Source organism: Biomphalaria glabrata, chromosome 5 (genome assembly GCF_947242115.1).
Source record: "Biomphalaria glabrata chromosome 5, xgBioGlab47.1, whole genome shotgun sequence".
NCBI lineage: Eukaryota > Metazoa > Mollusca > Gastropoda > Planorbidae > Biomphalaria > Biomphalaria glabrata.
The window spans coordinates 27,007,164-27,029,519 of record NC_074715.1 but is presented as its reverse complement, the minus strand read 5'-3'; the positions used below and the strand labels follow the sequence as shown (position 1 = coordinate 27,029,519).

General features: G+C 37.7%; 1 protein-coding gene and 1 long non-coding RNA gene across 6 annotated transcripts in view; one reads left to right on the top strand and one right to left on the bottom strand.

Moving 5' to 3' along the window:
• The first annotated feature begins 433 nt into the window (after positions 1-433).
• LOC106080293 (multiple epidermal growth factor-like domains protein 10) overlaps positions 434-22,356 on the top strand; it is a 47,630-nt gene continuing 25,707 nt past the window's right edge. For 3 of the 5 annotated variants that reach the window (XM_056031099.1, XM_056031097.1, XM_056031101.1), the window contains exons 1-8: positions 434-633; positions 5,930-6,070; positions 8,957-9,094; positions 11,134-11,254; positions 11,591-11,823; positions 16,576-16,656; positions 19,595-19,705; positions 21,170-21,313. In XM_056031099.1, coding sequence (XP_055887074.1) covers positions 564-633; positions 5,930-6,070; positions 8,957-9,094; positions 11,134-11,254; positions 11,591-11,823; positions 16,576-16,656; positions 19,595-19,705; positions 21,170-21,313 — 1,039 coding nt within the window. In that variant the 5' untranslated portion in view covers positions 434-563. The remainder of the gene's footprint in view (positions 634-5,929; positions 6,071-8,956; positions 9,095-11,133; positions 11,255-11,590; positions 11,824-16,575; positions 16,657-19,594; positions 19,706-21,169; positions 21,314-22,356) is intronic. The other 2 variants (XM_056031100.1, XM_056031098.1) reach the window with 2 other exon arrangements.
• On the bottom strand, positions 15,539-21,954 carry LOC129926513 (uncharacterized). Its single transcript, XR_008778217.1, has 3 exons — positions 21,816-21,954; positions 15,906-16,001; positions 15,539-15,684 (listed from the first exon to the last, which is right to left on the bottom strand). It is a non-coding gene; the product is annotated as an uncharacterized LOC129926513 (long non-coding RNA).

Genomic DNA, 22,356 nt, shown 5'->3' with positions numbered 1-22,356 from the left:
AGTAAAGTAGCAATCATACATAAAACACTGAACCATAATCTTCAAATACAAAAACAAAATTTAATAAAATACTCCGAAAGACACAAAGATAAAGGCACATTCCTCGTCCCATATGCTAGGACAAATTTGTACAAATACTCCTTCTTCCCTAGTGCTATTAGAGCATGGAATGGGTTGCCTGAGCTAGCCAGGAAAACCAGTGACTTGGCAGAATTTAAGTCATTGGTTAATATGCATGACTAAATGCATGACGCGTAGGATGTAATCATCTTCTTTTTTGAAGTAACGTCTGTATTATATAAGATAAGATAAGATATACAGAGAGAGAGAGATGGTATATGTCTGTGACCAACAGATAATTTCGCACCAGAGGTTTATTGCAAGGGCTGCAATTGGTTGGTGCACATTTGTGTGCAGAGCAGAAATACTTATCATTTGAAGAAAGAAATACACAATATCTTACGGGCAGACAAAACAACATCGAATCTATATTTAGAAAACTAGTTCTAGATCTAGGTCTATTTGATTCAGGAAGAAATACTCCGTCTGTCTGCTATACAACTATGATTAACTTTAAGCAAACCGCATGGATAGTAGGAGTTCTTGCTTTACTGATAGCAGTCACTTACTCTGGTAATATCAAGGCCTATCTATTTATCTAGATTTATAGATTTCGATAAATAATAGAATCTAATCGGTTAGAATCAGGGGTGGGCAACCTTTTTCTACATAGGGCCAGATTAAAAATAATATGGGAATAGCATATATAATCTGTCATATCTATATATGAAACAAGGCTATTCCCCAAGTCCAAAGTAAAAGATTAGTAAGGAATGCAGTATTTCCGTGGCTGCTATAAGTTGTCTTTCTCTATTCCTTTCTGTTTTTTTTGCCTTAGTTAGAACCTCTTTCAACGGCGGGCCGTCCATTCTTTTTATATTATATACAAATCTATATGTATGTAAATATGTATGTATATATATATAGTACCAGGTGACCAAGCCTCGCTCAGATGCCAGAAGTCATTTTGGGAATAATTTTGTAATTACGAAAAGTCCTCCTACAGTCTAGAGTCAGGGGTTCTCAACATGTGGGTCGCGACCGCCTTGGGAGTCGATTGGTGATATACCAGGGGTAGCATAAGACAATCAGAAAAGTGTATTTTTCTTCTAGAAAAAACGACATCGTACAAAAAATTTTAAAAAGTTATTTATTTTAAAAAAAATCTATATTGTAATTCAAGGACAGATGTTAAGAAACAACTTAATCTAAATCATTATAATGTCGCAGCATAAACATTACGTAATAATTTGTTTTCAATTATTTATAGGGTGAAAATTTACGAGAAGCACGTTAGTTTATAATTAGTAATACGCCATCATGTTGTTGAAGGAAATATTTTCATAATGGAACAAACCATGAACATGGACCTCGAACAAAAGGACGTTAAGAAAAGAAACTATAGTGACTATTTCTTATTCTATTGTTTGACTTCACTACTTAAAGCAGGCATAGAGAAACATCACGCAGTTCTCTGTGCAGAGTCAATGAGGCCGCGTACAAACTGGAACGAGTTCTTTCTTTGTAAACCTGTTGAAACGTCTACTATAGCACTTGGTGTATCTGACAATAATATTAATTCTTATCTTATCTTATATAATACGGACGTTACTTTTTCTGGAAAAAAATGAAATCTCGTCCAAAAAAAATGGTAGTGTCTGCAAAGATGCTGGTCAAAGTATGCTTGGTCGTTCGTTAGGGTGTTCAACTTTTGGTACAGAATGAGTCACCCAAAAGTCATCGGAACATGTTTAACTCATCGACGAATGTTAGTAATTAACATGTTTAACTCATCGACGAATGTTAGTAATTTCCACACAAAAAGTTAGCCCTTTGAATTTTGTAAATTCGAGTGTTTTAAATAAACCTTCAAAGCGTTTTAATGAATTTGCCGAATCCAAAAATGTTTCTGCTATTTCACACTCAAGTTAGCTGAGGTCAAGTTCGAAATAATTTTTTTTATAGTTTTTAATAAGAAAACAAAATGGAAGATTGAAGCGCTCTGTAACGATGTATGTGAACTACAGCAACGGGTTAAAGTTCCAACACCAAATCTTTGCGAAAAAGTATTTTTTAACTTGTTATATACAGAAGTAGATTTGATGCAGAAGATGACATTGGTTGTGATCTTGCAAAGACTGTCCTATAATTCCTGATCTGGTTAAACAGAAACAAAGACTCAACCATCGAAATAATGCTGTGGCATTTTTCACAACTTGTCGCAACACTTTTGCAGCAATAATGTTTGACTCAATGGCAGGAGTGTATTACCATGTTTTCCAAATTGTCACATAATTATAAAATCATGAATATAGTGAATACACTATTAAAAAGTTACCAAGTCATAAAGGTACAACCTCATTTATTTGCAAATTAGCTATCAACAGAAATTTTAGTGTTTCTGGATTAAACTTACAGCTTTGACAATTCATATCAGTTATTTACATTTCGATTTCGATGCAATATATGACCCCCACCCAACCCCCCCAAAAAATTACGGTTGGGGGTCGCCGCATAGTGACCTACTGCAAAAAGAGGTCGCGGTACTAAAAAGGTTGAGAACCGCTGCTCTAGACAAACCACAACTCATGTCGTATAGGATTTATAGTACCAGGTGACCGAGCCTCATTCGGAGGAATAATCTATTAATGAAAAATATTTACCCGAACTTATTTTGTAATGACAAAATTGAGCGATTTGGTAGAGGACTATCAATCTGAAGTGTTTCTTTTGTGTTCTTTTAGTTCTAAATGACATCGTACATGCCATACATCGCGATTCGAATAGAAAGTCTCCCTGTAGTCTAGAAAACCAAATCTCACATTGACTCTTTTGCGTTAAACTGTTGGCCTATTATTGGCTTGGTAGAAAGTCTTTGCAGTGTAACTTCTCAAATGATTACTTCAGAATTTAATTTTGCAATTAATATATCAATTATGGCTTTAGTATGAAACATCAAGTGATACAAAATCTCTACGTTATTGGGTAAAACATACACAAACTAAAATGGCACATTTTTCCCTTAAAGACTTAAAAACACCGCGTTAGTATTGTAAAGAAGCGTTTCCCTTCGAGCACCTCTGTTATGCCGAACACCTTTAAGCTCACTAAAAAGACTTTGGCAGATGTTAGAGTCCCATACTGGATACGTGCCCTGCCCAGTGTGACTGTCGGGAAGTTCATACCAGCGTTTGCTAGAACATCGCTGTTTGTAGTCCGGGCTTGTCACCGTATATCCATGATGGTGTGAAAACATCTTTGGTGAAAGCGTTCAAGAAGTCTTAGTTGCTTTCTGTCAAGCACCCATGTCTAAGATCCACATAGAGAGGTAAAGAGAACCACTGCTTGGTAGACACTGATGTTTTAGGCAGACGGAACGATTTATATTGCCACACTCTTGCTTGGAGGCGTCCAAAAGTATTACTGGCCCTGATCAGACGCTTATCAACCTCCCTTAAAGACTATCAATCTGAAGAATTGCTTTTTCCTTTTGTTAGTTCTCAATGTAATTATACATGGCAATTAGAATAGAAAGTCTCTTAAGTCCCCCCCCCAACACTGTAGAAAAACCACAGTTCAGGTCGTGTCGTTTTACATTGCATCTTTTGCGTAAAACTATTGGGCTATTATTGGCTTGGAAGAAAGTTTTTGCAGTGTAGCTTCTAAACTGGTTACGTTCAGAATTTAATATTACAATTAGTATATTCATTATGGCTTTAGTACAAAGCATCAAGTGATACAAAATCTCTACGTTATAGGGAAAACGTGCACCTTGTAACAAAGTAAAATAATGCAGCGTGACGGTCGGACTATGAGAAGTTCATACCATTTCGCAAGAACATCGCTGTTTGTAGTGCGGTCTTGCCAACGTATGTCCATGATGGTGTGCAAATATATTTGGTGAAGGCGTTCAAGAAGTCTTAGTTGCTTTCTATAAAGTACCCATGTCTCAGATCCACAAAGAGGCTTTGAGAGAACCACTGTTTGGTAGACACTGATTTTTGTAGGCAGGCGGAGCGATTTTTTCGCCACACTCTCGCTTGGAGGCTACCAAAAACATGACTAATCCTGATCACATATCAACCTCCCTTTAAAGTAATGGTCATTTGATACTATGGTTCCCAGATATGTGAAGTTGTCTAACCACGTTAAGGGATGCCTATTCGCGTTGATCTTTGGGGCTAAGTAGATTTTATTGGTTGACTTCTGGAACATGACTTCCGTTTTACAGAGGTCTATGGTTAAACCAAACGAAGCGGCAGCGTAATGAAAATTCGTTGACTGCGAGCTGGATATCATCAGGGCCGGCGTTAGGCCACTGCAACATATGCGACCGCAGTGGGTACCGAACTTTCATACGCTCCGCGCTAATTCTAGATGTAAATTCTTAAATTAAACCATTGTAACTTATGGTTCCCGTGGTCTCCTTATTGTCAAGGAGCTCCTGGATCTCTCCTGAAATTGCAAAATATTGAAATCTCCTCAAAAACTCATAAAAATGTCCTTAAAATAGACAACATTGTTATTTTGGGGTGTCAATCAATATGGTAAACGCCAATCCACCGCGCGATAAGAAAAAACGTCATTGTCAGCTTTCATTTAGTACAAATGTAATGCAAAGACGATTTTATTTTTTTAATACAAAATTTTAATTTTCACTTATTATCCTTATCCCTACCCTGATTGAGCCGCGCGCAATCCATTTCACATAGGGCCCCACAAATATTAGGGCCGGCCCTGGGTATCATGTTCAGTGTGTGCAAGTAAGGAGTAGAGAAGCTGTGTTATGACCATTTCCTGTGTTTTGGTAGGGGACAGTAGACTTCGAAGTTGGAACACATTCCAATAATGCACCAGCAAAATAACAACAAAGTAAAAGCTACCTACGATCTACGCAATTAAAGTGTAAACAATTTATAAAGCCTTTAAAACACAATAGTTAATCATACATCGACATTAGTTTCATAATAGATCAATCTACAATAGGACGGTACGCAAATGTTTAATTATGTCAATGGAATCATTAAAACTTGTTCTTGTTTGCGAAGAAATGTTTTAGTGTACTGCTGTGAGCCTAGTGACGTAAGCGGTGTCATGTTATTTTCCTTTTGACGTCACATAGAAAATTTCATTCATAAAATATTGTAACCAAAATAAATTTTTCAATAATGAGACATTTTCAAACCGATATAACGGTCGACCTCGAGTTTTCCCGATGTGGCTAGTGAGTTGATATTTTGTTTTCTCACTAATATGCAAGTACCTTGCAATGTTAAAGAAAATCGTTAGAGCCGTTTTCGAAATAAAATTTATTAGTAGTTAAAAGTTAGGCAATCCACCACTGAGTACCGAGGACAAACGTAGACGGCGAAAAGAAAATCTAAATTTGACCACCTGCGGACCATGGTTATGCTTACCCTGGATGTGGCAAGATATGTAGGTCACAGATGGGGCTGCGCAGCCACGGGAAATACTGCACTCCTCACTAATCTTCGGACTCGAAGAAAAACCTTATTATACATATATATATATATATATATATATATATATATATATATATATATATATATATATATATATATATATATATATATATATATATATATATATGTGCATGTATGTAGGTATGTATGTAGGTATGTATCTATGTATGTGTATGAATATCTGTGTAAATAATATCTATGTATATGCATGTATACCTATGTAATTCAATGTATATATACCTACACCAGCCAGGAAAACTAACGACTTGCCCCAGATTTTAAGTCATTTACTCCCGTGCATGTCTAGATTGACACAAGAAGTGCCTAGGACGTATTTTTTTTTAATAAAAGAAATAATTGTTCATTCCAAGTGTATCTATTGACAGACTGTCCCATTGGCTACTTTGGTGTCGACTGTTCTCAACCATGTCACTGTTTTAATCAAGAACTGTGTGATCACGACACCGGCAAGTGCAATGGTTGGAAGTGTGCAGAAGGATACGACGGTCTTCCTTTCTGTCAAGAATGTAACTTGCCTTTTTATTTTGTTTAAATATCTATCTATCTATCTATCTATCTATCTATCTATCTATCTCTAAGACAGTCCCGCAGTAAGATGGTGAACCAAACGATGAGAAATATCGAACCTTCTGTTTCTCTCTTTCCCTTGAAGCCATTCTCGGCGGGGCAAATAGAAACTCTTGTATACAACACAGAGAACACATTGGTTGACTGCTGTGGGAATCTCTTGCTCAAGTCGATGAACTAGGTTACAGTACCTAATCAAATGACTTGTATTCATGGGCGTAGCCAGGATTTTTTTTCGGATACCCCCCCCCCCCCCCCCGCGAAATTTTTTTATATATGTATGTGTGTGTACATAATCTTTATTACATTCTGATCCATCATTCTTTCGGAAGACGTTTATTGTGCCCTAGAATAGGTTCTTCCTGGATTTAGTGGAAAAATTGTAGACTCCCGCCATTGCCAGCAAAGGGTCTGGAGGAGCGCTAAGAGCTTCCCCAAGCACTATTTCTGGTATTGAAAGCCAACAAAATGCATATTCTGAGGTATCTACAGTGCATTTTCCTGCTATTAAAAAGTTTTATTTCAAAAACCTAATCTGCTATTCTTACTGACTTAGACCCTACCGCGCCGTTCGGCGCATTTGCCGTCAAGCTGTTTCCACAAAAATCTGTCACTGGTAATGTCTGAGGCCTCTTCCCACCTGCTCTAAGGACCTCCATGAATGTGTGGCGACAAGTTGTACTAGGATGTCATCGCAACTCTTCTTATGCGTAATTCTTTTTGTCGGAGAACATGTCCTGCAAACCTCATGCGACGCTCTGTCACAGTCTTACTAAGGTGTCAACTCCCAGTTCGGCATAGGATTTCCTTGATTTAGACCCGAAGAAATAGAAGGATGTTAAGAGACACATGTACAAAATCAAGGGTCATGCCTGATATTTTTTAAATGGACACCCCAGAGACAGTCATTAATGGTAAAATCACACAGCCAGAGAACGTGAGCGATACAAATGTGCAACAGGAACAGACTAACACTACCAATCCGCCGCCTGTAATAACTCGATATGGTAGGCAAGTGCGGCCACCAGTACGTTACCCTGACGCAGATAATTAGATACATGTATATCTTTTTATTATTATGCAATTTGTATATAATTAATGTCTATTTGTAAACCTAGACTGTTGTTGTTTTTTTTACTACACATTTTATAATTTATATTGTTACTATTGATAATATTATCAATTGAACATTCTGTTGTTGTTAAACATGTATTCAGTTTACTCATTTGTTTATAGTGAGACAGAAATCATTTGTATAGTCAATTGATATCTCAAAGCTTTTAAGGAGGGAGATGTGATAGTAAGTGTATGTGTTTTGCGTGGCTGGTAGTGCAGTGTGTGTGCCTGTGTATGAAATGACCAGTGGACCTTGAGTGTACATGCTTGAGTGAACAGCAGTGTGTCAGGGAGAGTGTGTAAAAGGAAGTCAGAGTATAGAGAACAAGTGGCTGGAGTAAAGAGCATAAATAAGGACGAATAAAATCATTGTGTTTATTGAAGCTCGGGTTGTTTTAGTCTATTACAGGGGGGGATTTCATTTCGGGGAGGGGGGGTTGAACCCCCAAGAACTCCCCCCCCCCCGCCTACGCCCATGCTTGTATTGTCCGTGTAATAATCTTATAATTTATATTATTTTATTAAACAAACGAATATAAATATATCGAAACATAGTATTTTAAACAAATTCAATTTAAAAACAAGGTTACAAAAGACAGTTTGTGTGGAAACACAAACTCAAAATCGGCCCCCGAAGTAAAATGTTTTACATAATTCGGATAATCCTTCACAGTTGAAGATAGTTTACTTCCTAGTCCAAACCTCCCGCAGGACGACGGGGGATGGGAGCAGGCAGGGTTTGAACCTTCGATCGTCGATAAATCCAAACGACAGTCCAGCGCGCAAACCGCACGACCAGTGGTCCACCCAGGTAGGCTTCAATATTTTCAGAAAGAACATCCGAATGAAATTATATCAAAGACAAATGAGAGATAAGAATGGAGAAAGAAGGTTAACAGATCTTGTGTAGTGCCCCAACCGTCCCGCAGATCAAAGGATACGTGAAAGTGAATGTAAAGTTAGATGTGAACCTGGCCTAACTACTTTGTGGTCTATAGGGCAGATGATGTAAAGTTCATCTGTCGTTGTGGCCTACGGTTAACGAGGGTGTCATGTAGCCAGCACAACGACCAACCGCCTTTGCTTTTCCAAAACTAATGTCAGGTACCCATTAGAGCTGGGTAGACTCAGAAGTTGAAAATCCCAGTCTTCACCAGGATTCGAACCCGGGACCCTCGGTTTGAACTAAATAAATTAATTTCTTTGAAAAGGCTCAATCTCATTTTCGAATTCTCAAAAAAAAAAAAAAAAAAAAAAAATATTCGCTATATATTAAAAATGTTCACGAAAATGATGTTTATAAGATTACTATTCGTCCTAAATTAGGTGTAACATATAATGCATACTAATTAGCTTTTTCTTATAAAAAACTTCTTGCATAATTGATTTTTAAAAATTAGAATTTTCGCTTTCAGGAAAAAAAAAAGTAGCCGTTGCATCAGAACTTTGAATGGTCTAAAATATTGTGAAGTCGGATTTTCAATATCTCTTCTAGTTTACGAGATCTAAACGGGACGGACGGACAGACATTTCGCACAAAACTAATAGCGTCTTTTCCCCTTTCGGGGGCCGCTAAAAAACACTGCAGTTAAGTTATTTCCTTGTAAAAAGCAATAATAAATATTTAGAAAAATTTATTTATTGAGATAATTCTTTTTTTTTTCCTGTATGACACACTCATTTTATTCTTAAGTAATTATTTCCTTTAGTGTGTCCCATGCTACAATTTGGACTGGACTGTTCGTATAAATGTCATTGTCCACTCGACGACGATTGCAATAAGGTGAACGGAAGCTGCCCCGGTGGTGAATGCCATCGTGCTTATTTTGGAGAAGGCTGTCAGAAAAGTAAGACTCAATCACTACAACACTTGTATTGTTTGTTAGTTTTGTTTTATTTTAGCTGGCAATAGTCGGGTCATTGACTGTACAGTTTGGCCATTTCTTATCGTTGCTACTTCTGGTTAGTATACAATACTATACATTACTATGTCACAAACTACATTCCTGACACCAAGCATTAGACCTAAGTTCTCTGGCTTGTTTGGAACCAGAAGTTCACAGCGCTAAGCATTAAGATCTAGCTTTATACAATCCATCCAGCGTATTGCGATGATAATCACTTGCGTCATCCAGGGAGATGAGACCTTCTCACGGTGATTCTGTGCCCCCACATGTGGCTGCTGAGACCTAAGTGAGCACGGAATGTTCGGCTGCACACTGGCCACGTCATTGCAACTTGAGCTTGTTTCAATCGCCTTGATTTTTGTGCCAGTTTTCACAGCTTCCGTATCCCAGGTGGCAGGGTCAATGTTGAAGACTCTTCAGAGCATTTCAATTGTGTTCCTGAAGCGTTTTCTTTGTCTTACTTGTGATCGCTTCCTTTCCTTTACTTGAAAATAAAGGAGTTTTTCTTTTAGGGATGCAGGAGTCTTTCATTCTGCAGACATGCTTGCCCGTTGCATTGTGTGAATGCATTGCAGACAGACTCTTTGGAGGACTTCCGGTGTCAGGTATTAGTTCTTGCCATTTAACATCAGTCAATTTCTGAGTTCATGTCCCTGGGACTGCGTAGTCACGTGACATACATTTCTGAGTTCATGTCCCTGGGACTGCGTAGTCACGTGACATACATTTCTGAGTTCATGTCCCTGGGACTGCGTAGTCATGTAAAATACATTTCTGAGTTCATGTCCCTGGGACTGCGTAGTCACGTGACATACATTTCTGAGTTCATGTCCCTGGGACTGCGTAGTCACGTGACATACATTTCTGAGTTCATGTCCCTGGGACTGCGTAGTCACGTGACATACATTTCTGAGTTCATGTCCCTGGGGCTGCGTAGTCACGGGAAATACATTTCTGAGTTCATGTCCCTGGGACTGCGTAGTCACGTGACATACATTTCTGAGTTCATGTCCCTGGGACTGCGTAGTCACGTGACATACATTTCTGAGTTCATGTCCCTGAGACTGCGTAGTCACGTGACATACATTTCTGAGTTCATGTCCCTGGGACTGCGTAGTCACGTGACATACATTTCTGAGTTCATGTCCCTGGGACTGCGTAGTCACGTGAAATACATTTCTGAGTTCATGTCCCTGGGACTGCGTAGTCACGTGAAATACATTTCTGAGTTCATGTCCCTGGGACTGCGTAGTCACGTGACATACATTTCTGAGTTCATGTCCCTGGGACTGCGTAGTCACGTGACATACATTTCTGAGTTCATGTCCCTGGGACTGCGTAGTCACGTGAAATACATTTCTGAGTTCATGTCCCTGGGACTGCGTAGTCACGTGAAATACATTTCTGAGTTCATGTCCCTGGGACTGCGTAGTCACGTGACATACATTTCTGAGTTCATGTCCCTGGGACTGCGTAGTCACGTGAAATACATTTCTGAGTTCATGTCCCTGGGACTGCGTAGTCACGTGAAATACATTTCTGAGTTCATGTCCCTGGGACTGCGTAGTCACGTGACATACATTTCTGAGTTCATGTCCCTGGGACTGCGTAGTCACGTGAAATACATTTCTGATACATGGAGCAACGTGGGGTAGGATAACGGCCCGATAGACACCTAACTTAATACTTGCCGTGATGCCGCGCTCTATTCCACACATTTTGAGACAGTCTACCGTAGAATGGCCTGGCCTTGGCGATTCGCAAATCTACTTCATTATCAATGTTTCCGTTGCGGGAGAGTGTGCTGTCAATGTTGGTGAGTCAGTCCATCTCAATGGTCTCAAGCTCCTTTCTGAAGCCGCACTGGGTTTCTGGTTGTAGTCCATGTTCTGATCTAGGTTTAGTTGTTTTGTGGAAACAGAAGCATAGTGGCTAGATATTTCGTGCTGAAAAATAATTTCCTTTTAATTTTTTTTCAGAGTTGCCAAGGTTACTGACAGCTCCACAAGCCGAGTTCTTCTCTTGTAATAATCTAACAGTCACTTGGAAAGAATTTGATGCATCTAAAGATGATGGTGATGGACCCGTTTCGCACTACTTGTAAGAGTGTTCTATTAGTTCATTGAAAATCAATTCAGTTTCCCAACACTTACCACCACCGCCATTTGGGCATTATTGTACTCAAACCAATTTAGGAATAAAAATTATTAATCAAAAAATTTTAATTGTAATGGCCATTGTATGCTCCAAAATTGTCTCTGATACAACTCGCGCAATCTTCAGTTATTTTCAAGGAAACTCTGATGATTAGAACAGTCGTTTCTCTTTACTGTTTACAAATTGTATTCACTTTTTTTCTATTTTGTCATTCAAAGACTTTCTAAAGTCTTTACATACAATCGTCATTTACATTAAACTAATCGCTTTTCTCTTTAGAGTCTCCATAAAGGCCAACACCACAGACATTGTTTCAGCTTGGACTCCAATATACACTGTGTACTCACGTAAAAGAATTGGCTTAAGCTACACGGTCATCATCAGTCGCGGACTGATACCCAACGTAGCGTACTATGTCAGAGTGGACACGGTCTCCATTGACACCAACAAAGAACCCTTGAAAAAATATATGAATGGCAGAGAACTGAGAGACCCAGTCCTAAACCAATGCAGTAAGCAGTTCGCTGAGTACACATTTTTCATTTCAATATGCAACTAGATTTAAAAACTTATTTTTTGGTAATTTTTCACGTATAACATTTTCAACACTGAAATCTCCCCCGTTGTTTACATGTCAACTTTAAAGCCATACAATACTGTAAAAGAAAGAGAAAAGATTATTATAAGGAGAACTGTGGAGGCGATGTAAGGAAACTTCAAGAAAAACGTCAGAAAGTATTATGCTGATTATTGGAGGCATTTGGAAATAGAAAAATTTAAATGAAGAAATATTAAAATATCATGGCAAGAAAAACAAATTTAAAATACATCTTTTAAAAAGACAAAACCTTTATTATAGAACTTAAAATACAATATGAAAAGAAGAAATCATCAGTTTAAAGTAAGACTAGCGTCGAGCTCGTACTTTGGTATCGTGAGCTCGTACTTTGGTATCGTGAGCTCGTACTTTGGTATCGTGAGAGCTCGTACTTTGGTATCGTGAGCTCGTACTTTGGTATCGTGAGCTCGTACTTTAGTATCGTGTGCTCGTACTTTGGTATCGTGAGCTCGTACTTTGGTATCGTGAGCTCGATTTCCCTACGTCTCTAGCCATTGGGCCACAGCTACTTTGTACAAGTGTACCTTTTTTCATTAGTACCTGGTGAACGAGCCTCACTCGGTTGAATGATTTGTCTCAGAAAGTTAATATACAAATTTTATTAAAAATATAAAAATGTAACATCTATAGAAATAGAACTAATGTAAAAATTAATATTGCGTGCTAATCTAAATCAATATTCTAGACAGTAGGTTGGTACAGAAGACGTTCCATTGATTCGTACTGCTGTACATGGATTGTCAGTTCTTCTTGTGACGTTATATCGGGGATTGAAACAAAGCGTATATAGGTCATATGAATCGGCTCCAGAGTCTGATTGAAGTCAGCGTTGATTGGAATCAAATGGACACACCCAGATTCAAGAAGGAACGATTAAAAATGTCATTAATAGCCGTCAGGAGATAAGTTCTCAGTGACAAGATCATAAGTAGTCTAATCGTTCTCATCTCTCAAAAGATTTCCACTACTTCCACCACACATTGGCCTTTGATCATTACATCATGCGCATGATAATATTCACATCCCCTACATCAAATAGAAACAATATAACTAAATACAAAAACATCTTTACAATAGATCTACTTATTTACATATATTATTTCATTTTTCAACAAGTAGGCTATGAATAGAGGAGGCGGAACACTATAAGCACTATATTAACACTATAACACTATAATAACTGTCAAAAATATCAAAAGCATTCTTAAAAAACATATTTATTTATTATATCTAAATAGGGGTTAAAGGCGAAGCCTTAACAGCACAAATACACTATGACTAAGAAAAAAAAATTATTTGGAGATGAAATGACCGGGGATGAAGTGACCAAAGATGAAATGATCGGGGATGAAGTGACCGGGGATCACTGGCGGATCCAAGGGGGGGGGGCGGTAGGGGCGGACGAATTTAGTATAGAATTCACACAATATGTATATTAATGTATTACTTATGTTAATAATATATACTAATTATTTATATTTCAACCTATTTTTAGATTATTTCGCCCCCCCCCTTTCTAGTATTTTGGCCGATTTGGTAGGGTCTGGAGGGGGCGATGGAATCAATCCGCCTTCCCCCCCCAACCATAAGCTTTCGAGTGGGGGGGGAGGCGGTCCTATTTATTTGCAGAAATCACAGCTTGCTAACAGAATCAATTAAATATCTATATGATTAAAACTTGTTATTGGTATTTTAACCGGTCTTTATATTATGTCGTTCATCTTTGGCCGATTGGAAGGGGAGGAGCGAATACCTCTACTGCCCTTCCCATCTAAACCCTTTGAGTGGGGGAAGCGGTCCTACCTTTATGGAGAAATCATAGTATGTGAACAAAATTAGTCGAATATCTATATAATATAAACAGGTGGAAGTGCGATACATGCAATCACCTTCCTCCCCCCCCCCCCCATCGGACAAACAAATACTTTTTCTTTTTGTATTATAGTAAGAAATTACAAAATTTAAAAAATCTGTCACTAATATAATTTATATATGCTATAAAGTAAATTCTTATATCGAGTCGCCCAACCTCTATTCTTTAATGCAAAATGCAATCATTAGCAGAAATTATAAAAAGGAGCGAGGATTAATTGTTTTCATTTTACCGCCCTCCCCCTTACCAGACAGAGTTTGTGTAATTTCACATGAATTTATCATAACTATTTTAAGAAAGACTTTGCTTTGGAAAAGTTATAACTCAAACGAAATTTTTCAATATAACAGTCACGGTTGAGATGAGTTCAAAAGCCAGATAATCTTTTCCTAGTCGACTTTTTCCAACCTTTACTCTATCTCATATTTTTCTAGTTAAATAAATTTAGGACTATAACTCACAACTTATACTTATATTTTATTGAATATTATTAATCGAATTATTTTTTTTCGGCGGCGATCCTCAAAGCCTTAATCTAAATATGTTGGGTATCTTATCTTTTCAAAGAACAAATCGATTGTATTTGCAATGTATTAAGGGACTATAAATTCATATTAGAATATTTTTACACATTATTCAAAAGGTCCTTTATAATAGAATGAATAATGAGCTGTAGGTCAGGAGAATGCGTTACTGCAGTGAAGAATGCCAAAAAACGCTTTTAGCGTTGAGGCTTCGCCCCGAACCTCACTGATGAAAAATAAGCTGTAGATGTCAGGAAAATGCGTTTCTGCACTGAAGAATGCAAGAAAACGCTTTTGGAATCGGGGCTTCGCCCCGAACCCCACTGATAAATAATGAGATGTAGATGTCAGGAAAATGCGTTTCAGTCGTGAAAAATGCAAGGAAACGCTTTTGGCGTCGGGGTTTCGCCCCGAACCCCACTAATAAGTAATAAGCTGTAGATGTCAGGAGAATGCGTTTCTGCAGTGAAAAATGCAAGAAAACGCTTTTGGGTGTCGGGGCTTCGCCCCGAATCCCACTGAGGAAACTTACAGCGCTTTCCCAGACCCCCAAGCTTGCAAGAGAAAGGCCTCAACATGACTGGGTTTTTTTTCTGTTTTTTTTTTCCCCGAAGATTGAGAAACAGTCTTATTTTTTTTCCCATATATCGAATAAATAAATATAAATATATATATATATATATATATATATATATATATATATATATATATATATATATATAGATAGATAGATAGATAGATAGATAGATAGATAGATAGATAGATAGATAGATAGATAGATAGATACATATATATATATATAGATATATATAGATATATAGATATATGCTGTACGCACGTTTATGCATAAGGTTAGGGTTTACTGGGCGTTAGGGTTAGGATTTGGAAAAAAATCGCCCCCCCCACTCCAAAGTTCTGGAGCCGCCAGTGCTCTTTCCTATTGTCATTTCAGCATACATGCATGGCTACAGTTTCATATCACTCGTTGCAAGTTTGGTCTATAAGAATGTTAATATTAAATTGATAATGTCATGCTAGATCAAATGGTGGATATGAATGTGAATGTTAAGTTGAAAATGTGATGTAAGATCCAGATTGTAGAATGTGAATACAATAATGAGGATGCAAATGTTAGATCGAGAGTATTGATGATAAAGAAGGTGGATGTTAGATTAAGATTAAAAGCTCCAGTTATTCCAAATCATTGTGAACAGATCCAAAAGTCAGTCCAACCTTTGTAGTTAGTGTGCAGTTTACTAATCACGTTGTCGTAACAAATCTAGAGTTACATCTCTTGCGTAAATTATTTTGAATGGATTCCGCCATAAAGTCTAGACTGCATCAACTCTAGAGACCCCTAGATAGATAGAGACAATGGAGTTATAATTGATGATATAATTTTTTAGATGTATATTTCTAGAGGCAAACTATTTCTCATAGATGTCCTAGTTCCTGTGAGTCTCCGAACATGAAACTTTGGTCAATAGAAATAATAGCCATTGGCCTAAGGACAACAAACTATTGAAGAAAGCTTGTTTATTAATCAATCTTGATCTTTAGAGACAATTACAGACTTACTTCATATTATTTTTCTCTTTTTAACCAAAGAGATGCAGACTACAGTCTGCTTCGAGGTAGGAGGCCTGTTATTTCACCTTCTTCTAGTCACGCATCCTGAGGAGAAAGTAGGGTTGTTCTTTGCCGCAAGATGACTTATTTTCTTATAAGCTTTTTTTTAACCAGTTGATTAGTTGATTATTGACTGTGTTCTAAACGTGTTCTAAATGTGATGATATATATTTTCTTAGTAATAATCAGTCGAATTCAAAGATCCTTAAGGACATAAGACTAAATAGTAAAGTAGCATTCAAACACTAACCATAATTAACATAAAATAGAATCTATTAAAATACTCAGAAATATTCAAAGCTAGAGGCACATTTCTTTTTCCATATGTTAGGACAAATTTGTACAAGTGCTCCTTCTTCCCTAGTGCCATTAGAGAAAGGAATGGGTTGCCTGAATCAGCCAGGAAAACAAATTACTTTGCAGAGTCTCTAATTAACACGACTAGATAAACACATGGATTAGGACGTCATTATCCTCTCTTTTGAAGGAACGTCTGTACCAAATAAGATGAGATCAAAATGAATGTGTATAAGTCAATAGATTTCACTTTCTAATTGCTTCTATTAATGCTTGGTATTACACAAAACATCAACTTTTGGTTTGATTTCTTGGCTTTCAGCTTTTCCTTGTCTAGTAGGAACGCCATGCACCATTGACACCTACTGTTTCGAGCAAGCTGATTCTAGTGTACTCTGTAGCCGTAAGTATAATGTTACTTAATGTGAACAATCACGTCAGACACATTCTTTCAAGGGATTTTCTCATTAGAGCGAATTCAATATATCTCTAGTACAGGGAACATAAAACGTAGACCTATATCGACAGTCGAGTGTTTATCTGACATGTTTAGCCCTACACTGCGGCCAAGCTAGAAACAACAGAGTGTTTATCTGACATGTTTAGCCCTACACTGCGGCCAAGCTAGAAACAACAGAGTGTTTATCTGACATGTTTAGCCCTACACTGCGGCCAAGCTAGAAACAACAGAGTGTTTATCTGACATGTTTAGCCCTACACTGCGGCCAAGCTAGAAACAACAGAGTGTTTATCTGACATGTTTAGCCCTACACTGCGGCCAAGCTAGAAACAACAGAGTGTTTATCTGACATGTTTAGCCCTACACTGCGGCCAAGCTAGAAACAACAGAGTGTTTATCTGACATGTTTAGCCCTACACTGCGGCCAAGCTAGAAACAACAGAGTGTTTATCTGACATGTTTAGCCCTACACTGCGGCCAAGCTAGAAACAACAGAGTGTTTATCTGACATGTTTTGGATGTTCCTTCAGGTTTATTACATCATAGCCCAAAGCTCCTGCAGAAGAATGTTGGCATTGAAATGTACAGACACTCCAGGCTCCAGCCAAAAACAAAGCTTGTGTTTCTAAATTTTAAAAAGATGGAATATTTCCCCATCAAAGACACAAAGTATTCCTAAAGGCCAAGACGTTTTTACAATAAAAGCATTGATGAAATAAGGGCACAGTGGTTCCCAAACTTTTTCCTGAACGGAACTCTTCGCACATTCTGAACGGAACACTCATTTTTTGAAGAGATTAATTCACGTGGTGGCCAACGAGCTAATTATTTCCGTAGTTTGTGGGACACACCTCTTCAGGCCTCGCAAGATAGTGTTCCACAGTTTTGGAAACACTGGTTTAGGGAATCTTGTCTTACTTTGCTGATTAATGGTTTTCCTACCAGAGCCTGTTTTGAAACAACAAAGTAAACTAATTCGAACACTTCAGCCACTCAAAGAAATCTTCAACTGCTAGCATTATGTTCAGTGCAGAGTATTTGTATTGTAGTATTTTATCTCACATTATAACCAACAATGAACAGGTCTTTAACATGGATTTCAGTGTCATATCAACGAAAATGAATCGAGATTCTGCAGATTCTATATATCGCCTACAAAGACCGCATCATAAATAAGGAAATCAAAAACAAGATCACAATGGAGATCATACCCCACGATGACCTTTCAAAGCTTTGTTATATTGAACAGTCGTATCACAAGATCCGCAAAGACCTTTCTACAGGGAACCAGTTCCAGGAGAAAGAGGCAGAGGCAGACAAAAGAAGCGATGGAAAGACAACATCAAGGGATGGACAGACCTATTAATGATAGAGAATCTAATCCTGGAAAAAGATAAAAATGAATGTAGAGAGATGTTCAACAGATTATGTGTGGTGCCCGAAAGGCAGACCTATCAATAAAAGAGACTCTAACCCTGGCAAAAGACAAAGATGAATGTAGATAGATGTTCAACAGATCATGTGTGGTGCCCCAAGGGTGAAAGAAAATATGGGACAGGTAAAGGTGAAAAGCTGTATCTAGGAGGTATTGTTTTTCTTTTTAAAAAAGTATTTTTAGCGGCCCCCGAAAGGGGAAAAGACGCTTTTAGTTTTGTGTGGAATGTCTGTCCGTCTTTCTGTCCGTCGGTCCTGTTTAGATCTCGCAAACTAGAAAAGATAGTGAAAATCCGACTTCATAATATTTTAGACCATTCAAAGTTCTGATGCAACAGCTACGTTTTTTTGTTGTTGTTGTTTTTTTTTTTTGAAAGCGAAAAATCTAATTTTTTAAATCATTTATGCAAGCAGTTTTTTTTCATAAAAATACACCACTCTTACAACTATTCCTTATTAATAGTAACAAACACTGCAGGCTCCTTAGTAGGGGAGATGACTATCTACCATATTTTTAACACATTTATGCAAACGGTTGAAAATTTTTTGTCAAAAATTATTTTTTTTTACATTTGTATTGCTAAGTTAAATAAGTTCTGTTATACTAACTACTACCTTTCGCACACAAAAAATGTTTACTTTTTTTAAGAGAAAAAAAATTTAGTATGCATATTAGTTGGACATAATTTAAAACAACAATTAATAAATAGTTTTTCATATTATCGCGTGAACTGCAGCTACGCAGTTCAACATTAGAACACTGAACTAAAGGAATTTTTTTTTTGTTTTAGGGATGTTTTTTTCTTGAGGAATAAGAGATTGTCCCTTTACTAAACAATAAGGGCAATTATATATTCATTATAAGACATTAGTTAGGCCAGGTTCACATCTAACTTCACATTCACTTTCACCTTTCCTTTGGTCTGTGGACCGCTAGGGCACCACACACGATCCGTCAACCTTCTTTCTCCATTCTTTTCTGTCGTGTGTCTTTGGTATAATTTCATTCTGATGTTCTTTCTGAAAATATTGAAACCTGCCTTTTTACCTGCCTGGATGGACCACTTCGGGGACCGATTTTGAGTTTGTGTCTCCACACAAACTGTCCTTGTAACCTTGTTATATTTTGTTTTCTTCGCTTCTTACAAAATAGAAGTCTTGAACCCAAATAACAGATTAAATATAATTGAGTTACTCCATTGGATTAGTCTGTGCCATGTTTCCTTCAGCACTAAATGTTTGCTCTTCATATGAACATTGCTATGTGGATGTACTACCACTATTTAGTTCATGGCATGATGTATTGAAGAAGATTTGTTAGGAAACATTCCGAGTCTCTTCAATGTGATACAAATGTTTAAAATAATAAATTGCAGTCAATTATTGACATATCTTAAAATCTGAATCATTTTGTTTCTAAACTTAATTTTTTTAATATCGCTTACAGCATGTCATGAAGACTGTGACCTCAGCCTAGGTTGTGATGGGCCACTGTCTGAAAATTGCAGAGGTTGCAAACCTGGATTTAGCAAAACGCCTGGCTTCTTTCCCTGTCTAAGTCAGAGAGTACTTTGTTTTAGTTTTCTTTTTTTTTTTAAGCGGTCCCCGTAAGGGAGTACATTACTAATAGTTTTGTGTAGTCTGTCTGTTATGTTTAGATCCCAAAAAACTCAACGAGCTATTGAAAATCTGAATTAAACATTTTGTGAGGTTTGCACAATTTAGGCTACACGGCTACATTTTGTTCTATGAACATGTCAGTTTAGGCTACACGGCTACTTTTTGTTCTATGAACATGTCAGTTTAGGCTACACGGCTACATTTTGTTCTATGAACATGTCAGTTTAGGCTACACGGCTACATTTTGTTCTATGAACATGTCAGTTTAGGCTACACGGCTACATTTTGTTCTATGAACATGTCAGTTTAGGCTACACGGCTACATTTTGTTCTATGAACATGTCAGTTTAGGCTACACGGCTACATTTTGTTCTATGAACATGTCAGTTTAGGCTACACGGCTACATTTTGTTCTATGAACATGTCAGTTTAGGCTACACGGCTACATTTTGTTCTATGAACATGTCAGTTTAGGCTACACGGCTACATTTTGTCTCATGAGAGTGAAAGATTAGGCTACACGGCTACATTTTGTTCTATGAACATGTCAGTTTAGGCTACACGGCTACATTTTGTTCTATGAACATGTCAGTTTAGGCTACACGGCTACTTTTTGTTCTATGAACATGTCAGTTTAGGCTACACGGCTACTTTTTGTCTCATGAGAGTGAAAGTTTAGGCTACACGGCTACATTTTGTCTCATGAGAGTGAAAGTTTAGGCTACACGGCTACATTTTGTCTTATGAGAGTGAAAGTTTAGGCTACACGGCTACATTTTGTCTCATGAGAGTGAAAGTTTAGGCTACACGGCTACATTTTGTCTTATGAGAGTAAACCGTTTTATTGTGTATATGGTGAAGAGAAAACGTTTCTCTTCATTTAAGAAACAACAAGATGACATAATGCACGTTGCCCATTGTTGGAAACGAGATTTAGTATAAACATCATTCACTGGGATTAAATTTATGAATTTCGCAAATACAAAAAGAAAACAACAACTGCTGTCTAGATCTATATGTAGAAAATCATGCAGTGTCCAAGTTGGTCGTATTCAGACAGGCGACAAGCAGAAGCTCTTGTATTAGATGTACGTGACCGATAGCAATCATAACATCTTGTATGGAGGAAGGTTGGATCGTGGTTATTATGTAGCTTGTAGTTCACAGCTTCTCTTGCTGAAAACCTAGCTGCATTGTGACCCATGTGGGAGTGGGGGGGGGGGGGCGCCTGAGTTTGCGTCATAACACAAACTCTTTGTGTAATCTTGTAAATTACGTTTCGGGTGGCAAAGTTATATTGCATTTTGATCTAAATCTTAACGAAAAGTTTGTATAATTAGACATCTGCGCCGTTTTATTATTAATATTTGTGTTTGTATGAACGTTTCTCTTTCTTCTTTAGGGGCTTCAACTTGTCCTGTTGGAACCTATGGGACTGAATGTCAGAATCAATGTTTTTGTTATAACAATGATCTCTGTGAGCAGGGGAAATGTACTGGAGGCCAATGTGAACGTGGTAGAACAGGACTGCCAATGTGTCTAGAGTGTACGTTTTTATGACACATAACTTACACAAGTCGTTTGAAATGTTAGATGTCATTTGTCATGTAGTCTTGTTGAGATGTTATGTGTCATTTGTCATGTAGATTTGTTGTGATGTTATATGTCACTTGCCACGTAGTCTTGTTGAGATGTCATTTGTCATGTATTCTTGTTGAGATGTCATATGTCACGTAGTCTTGTTGAGATGTCATTTGCCACGTAGTCTTGTTGAGATGTCATTTGCCACGTAGTCTTGTTGAGATGTCATTTGCCACGTAGTCTTGTTGACAAGTCCTCTCATTTCTTTAATGTTCAATGTCGTGTAATATCAAAGTCAGGACTTTTAGCTACCAGTTAGCCTTGACATTTTCATAGTCAAATGTTTTGTTCATTAAGTTGAGTCAACGTATACAGAAAGTTGTTTACCTTAGAAATAATATAAAAAGGAAATGCAAATGCAGGCCACCTAAGCGGCGCAATCGTAGACCATAATACATCCCACATACCTGACCTCTGAATCCCTATCAAGTTGAATGGCCTGTGAAAGTGGCGATTGATTAGACTGGCTTCTATTGGAAACACTGCTAGAACTTTCAAACCAAGTCTGGACGAGCATCTCAGTTACATTTGTGATCCCGAATGTAAGCCAGTCTATAATGATTTGAAAAGTACACACTAGGAAAATATTAATTAAAACAGGCCTACATTCTTATAATATAAGATATTGAAATATTGGTCCACACCCACAGGTAGATCCAGGGGGGAAGCGGTAGGGGCGATCGCCACCCCCCCCCCGCCCATTCGGACGACCTCACCCTTCGTTTGGGGGGGGTGGACGAATTTTAGTAAAGAAATCACACAATTTATATACGAATTTATTAGTTATGTTAATAATATATACTATTTATTTATATTTCAACAAAATTTTAGATTATTTCGCCCCCCCCCTTTTGTATGTTGTCCAATTTGGTGGGGTGGGGAGGTGGCAATGGCATCACTCAGTGACTCCCGCCCCCCCCCCCCCCCCCCCCCCCGCAACCATAAACT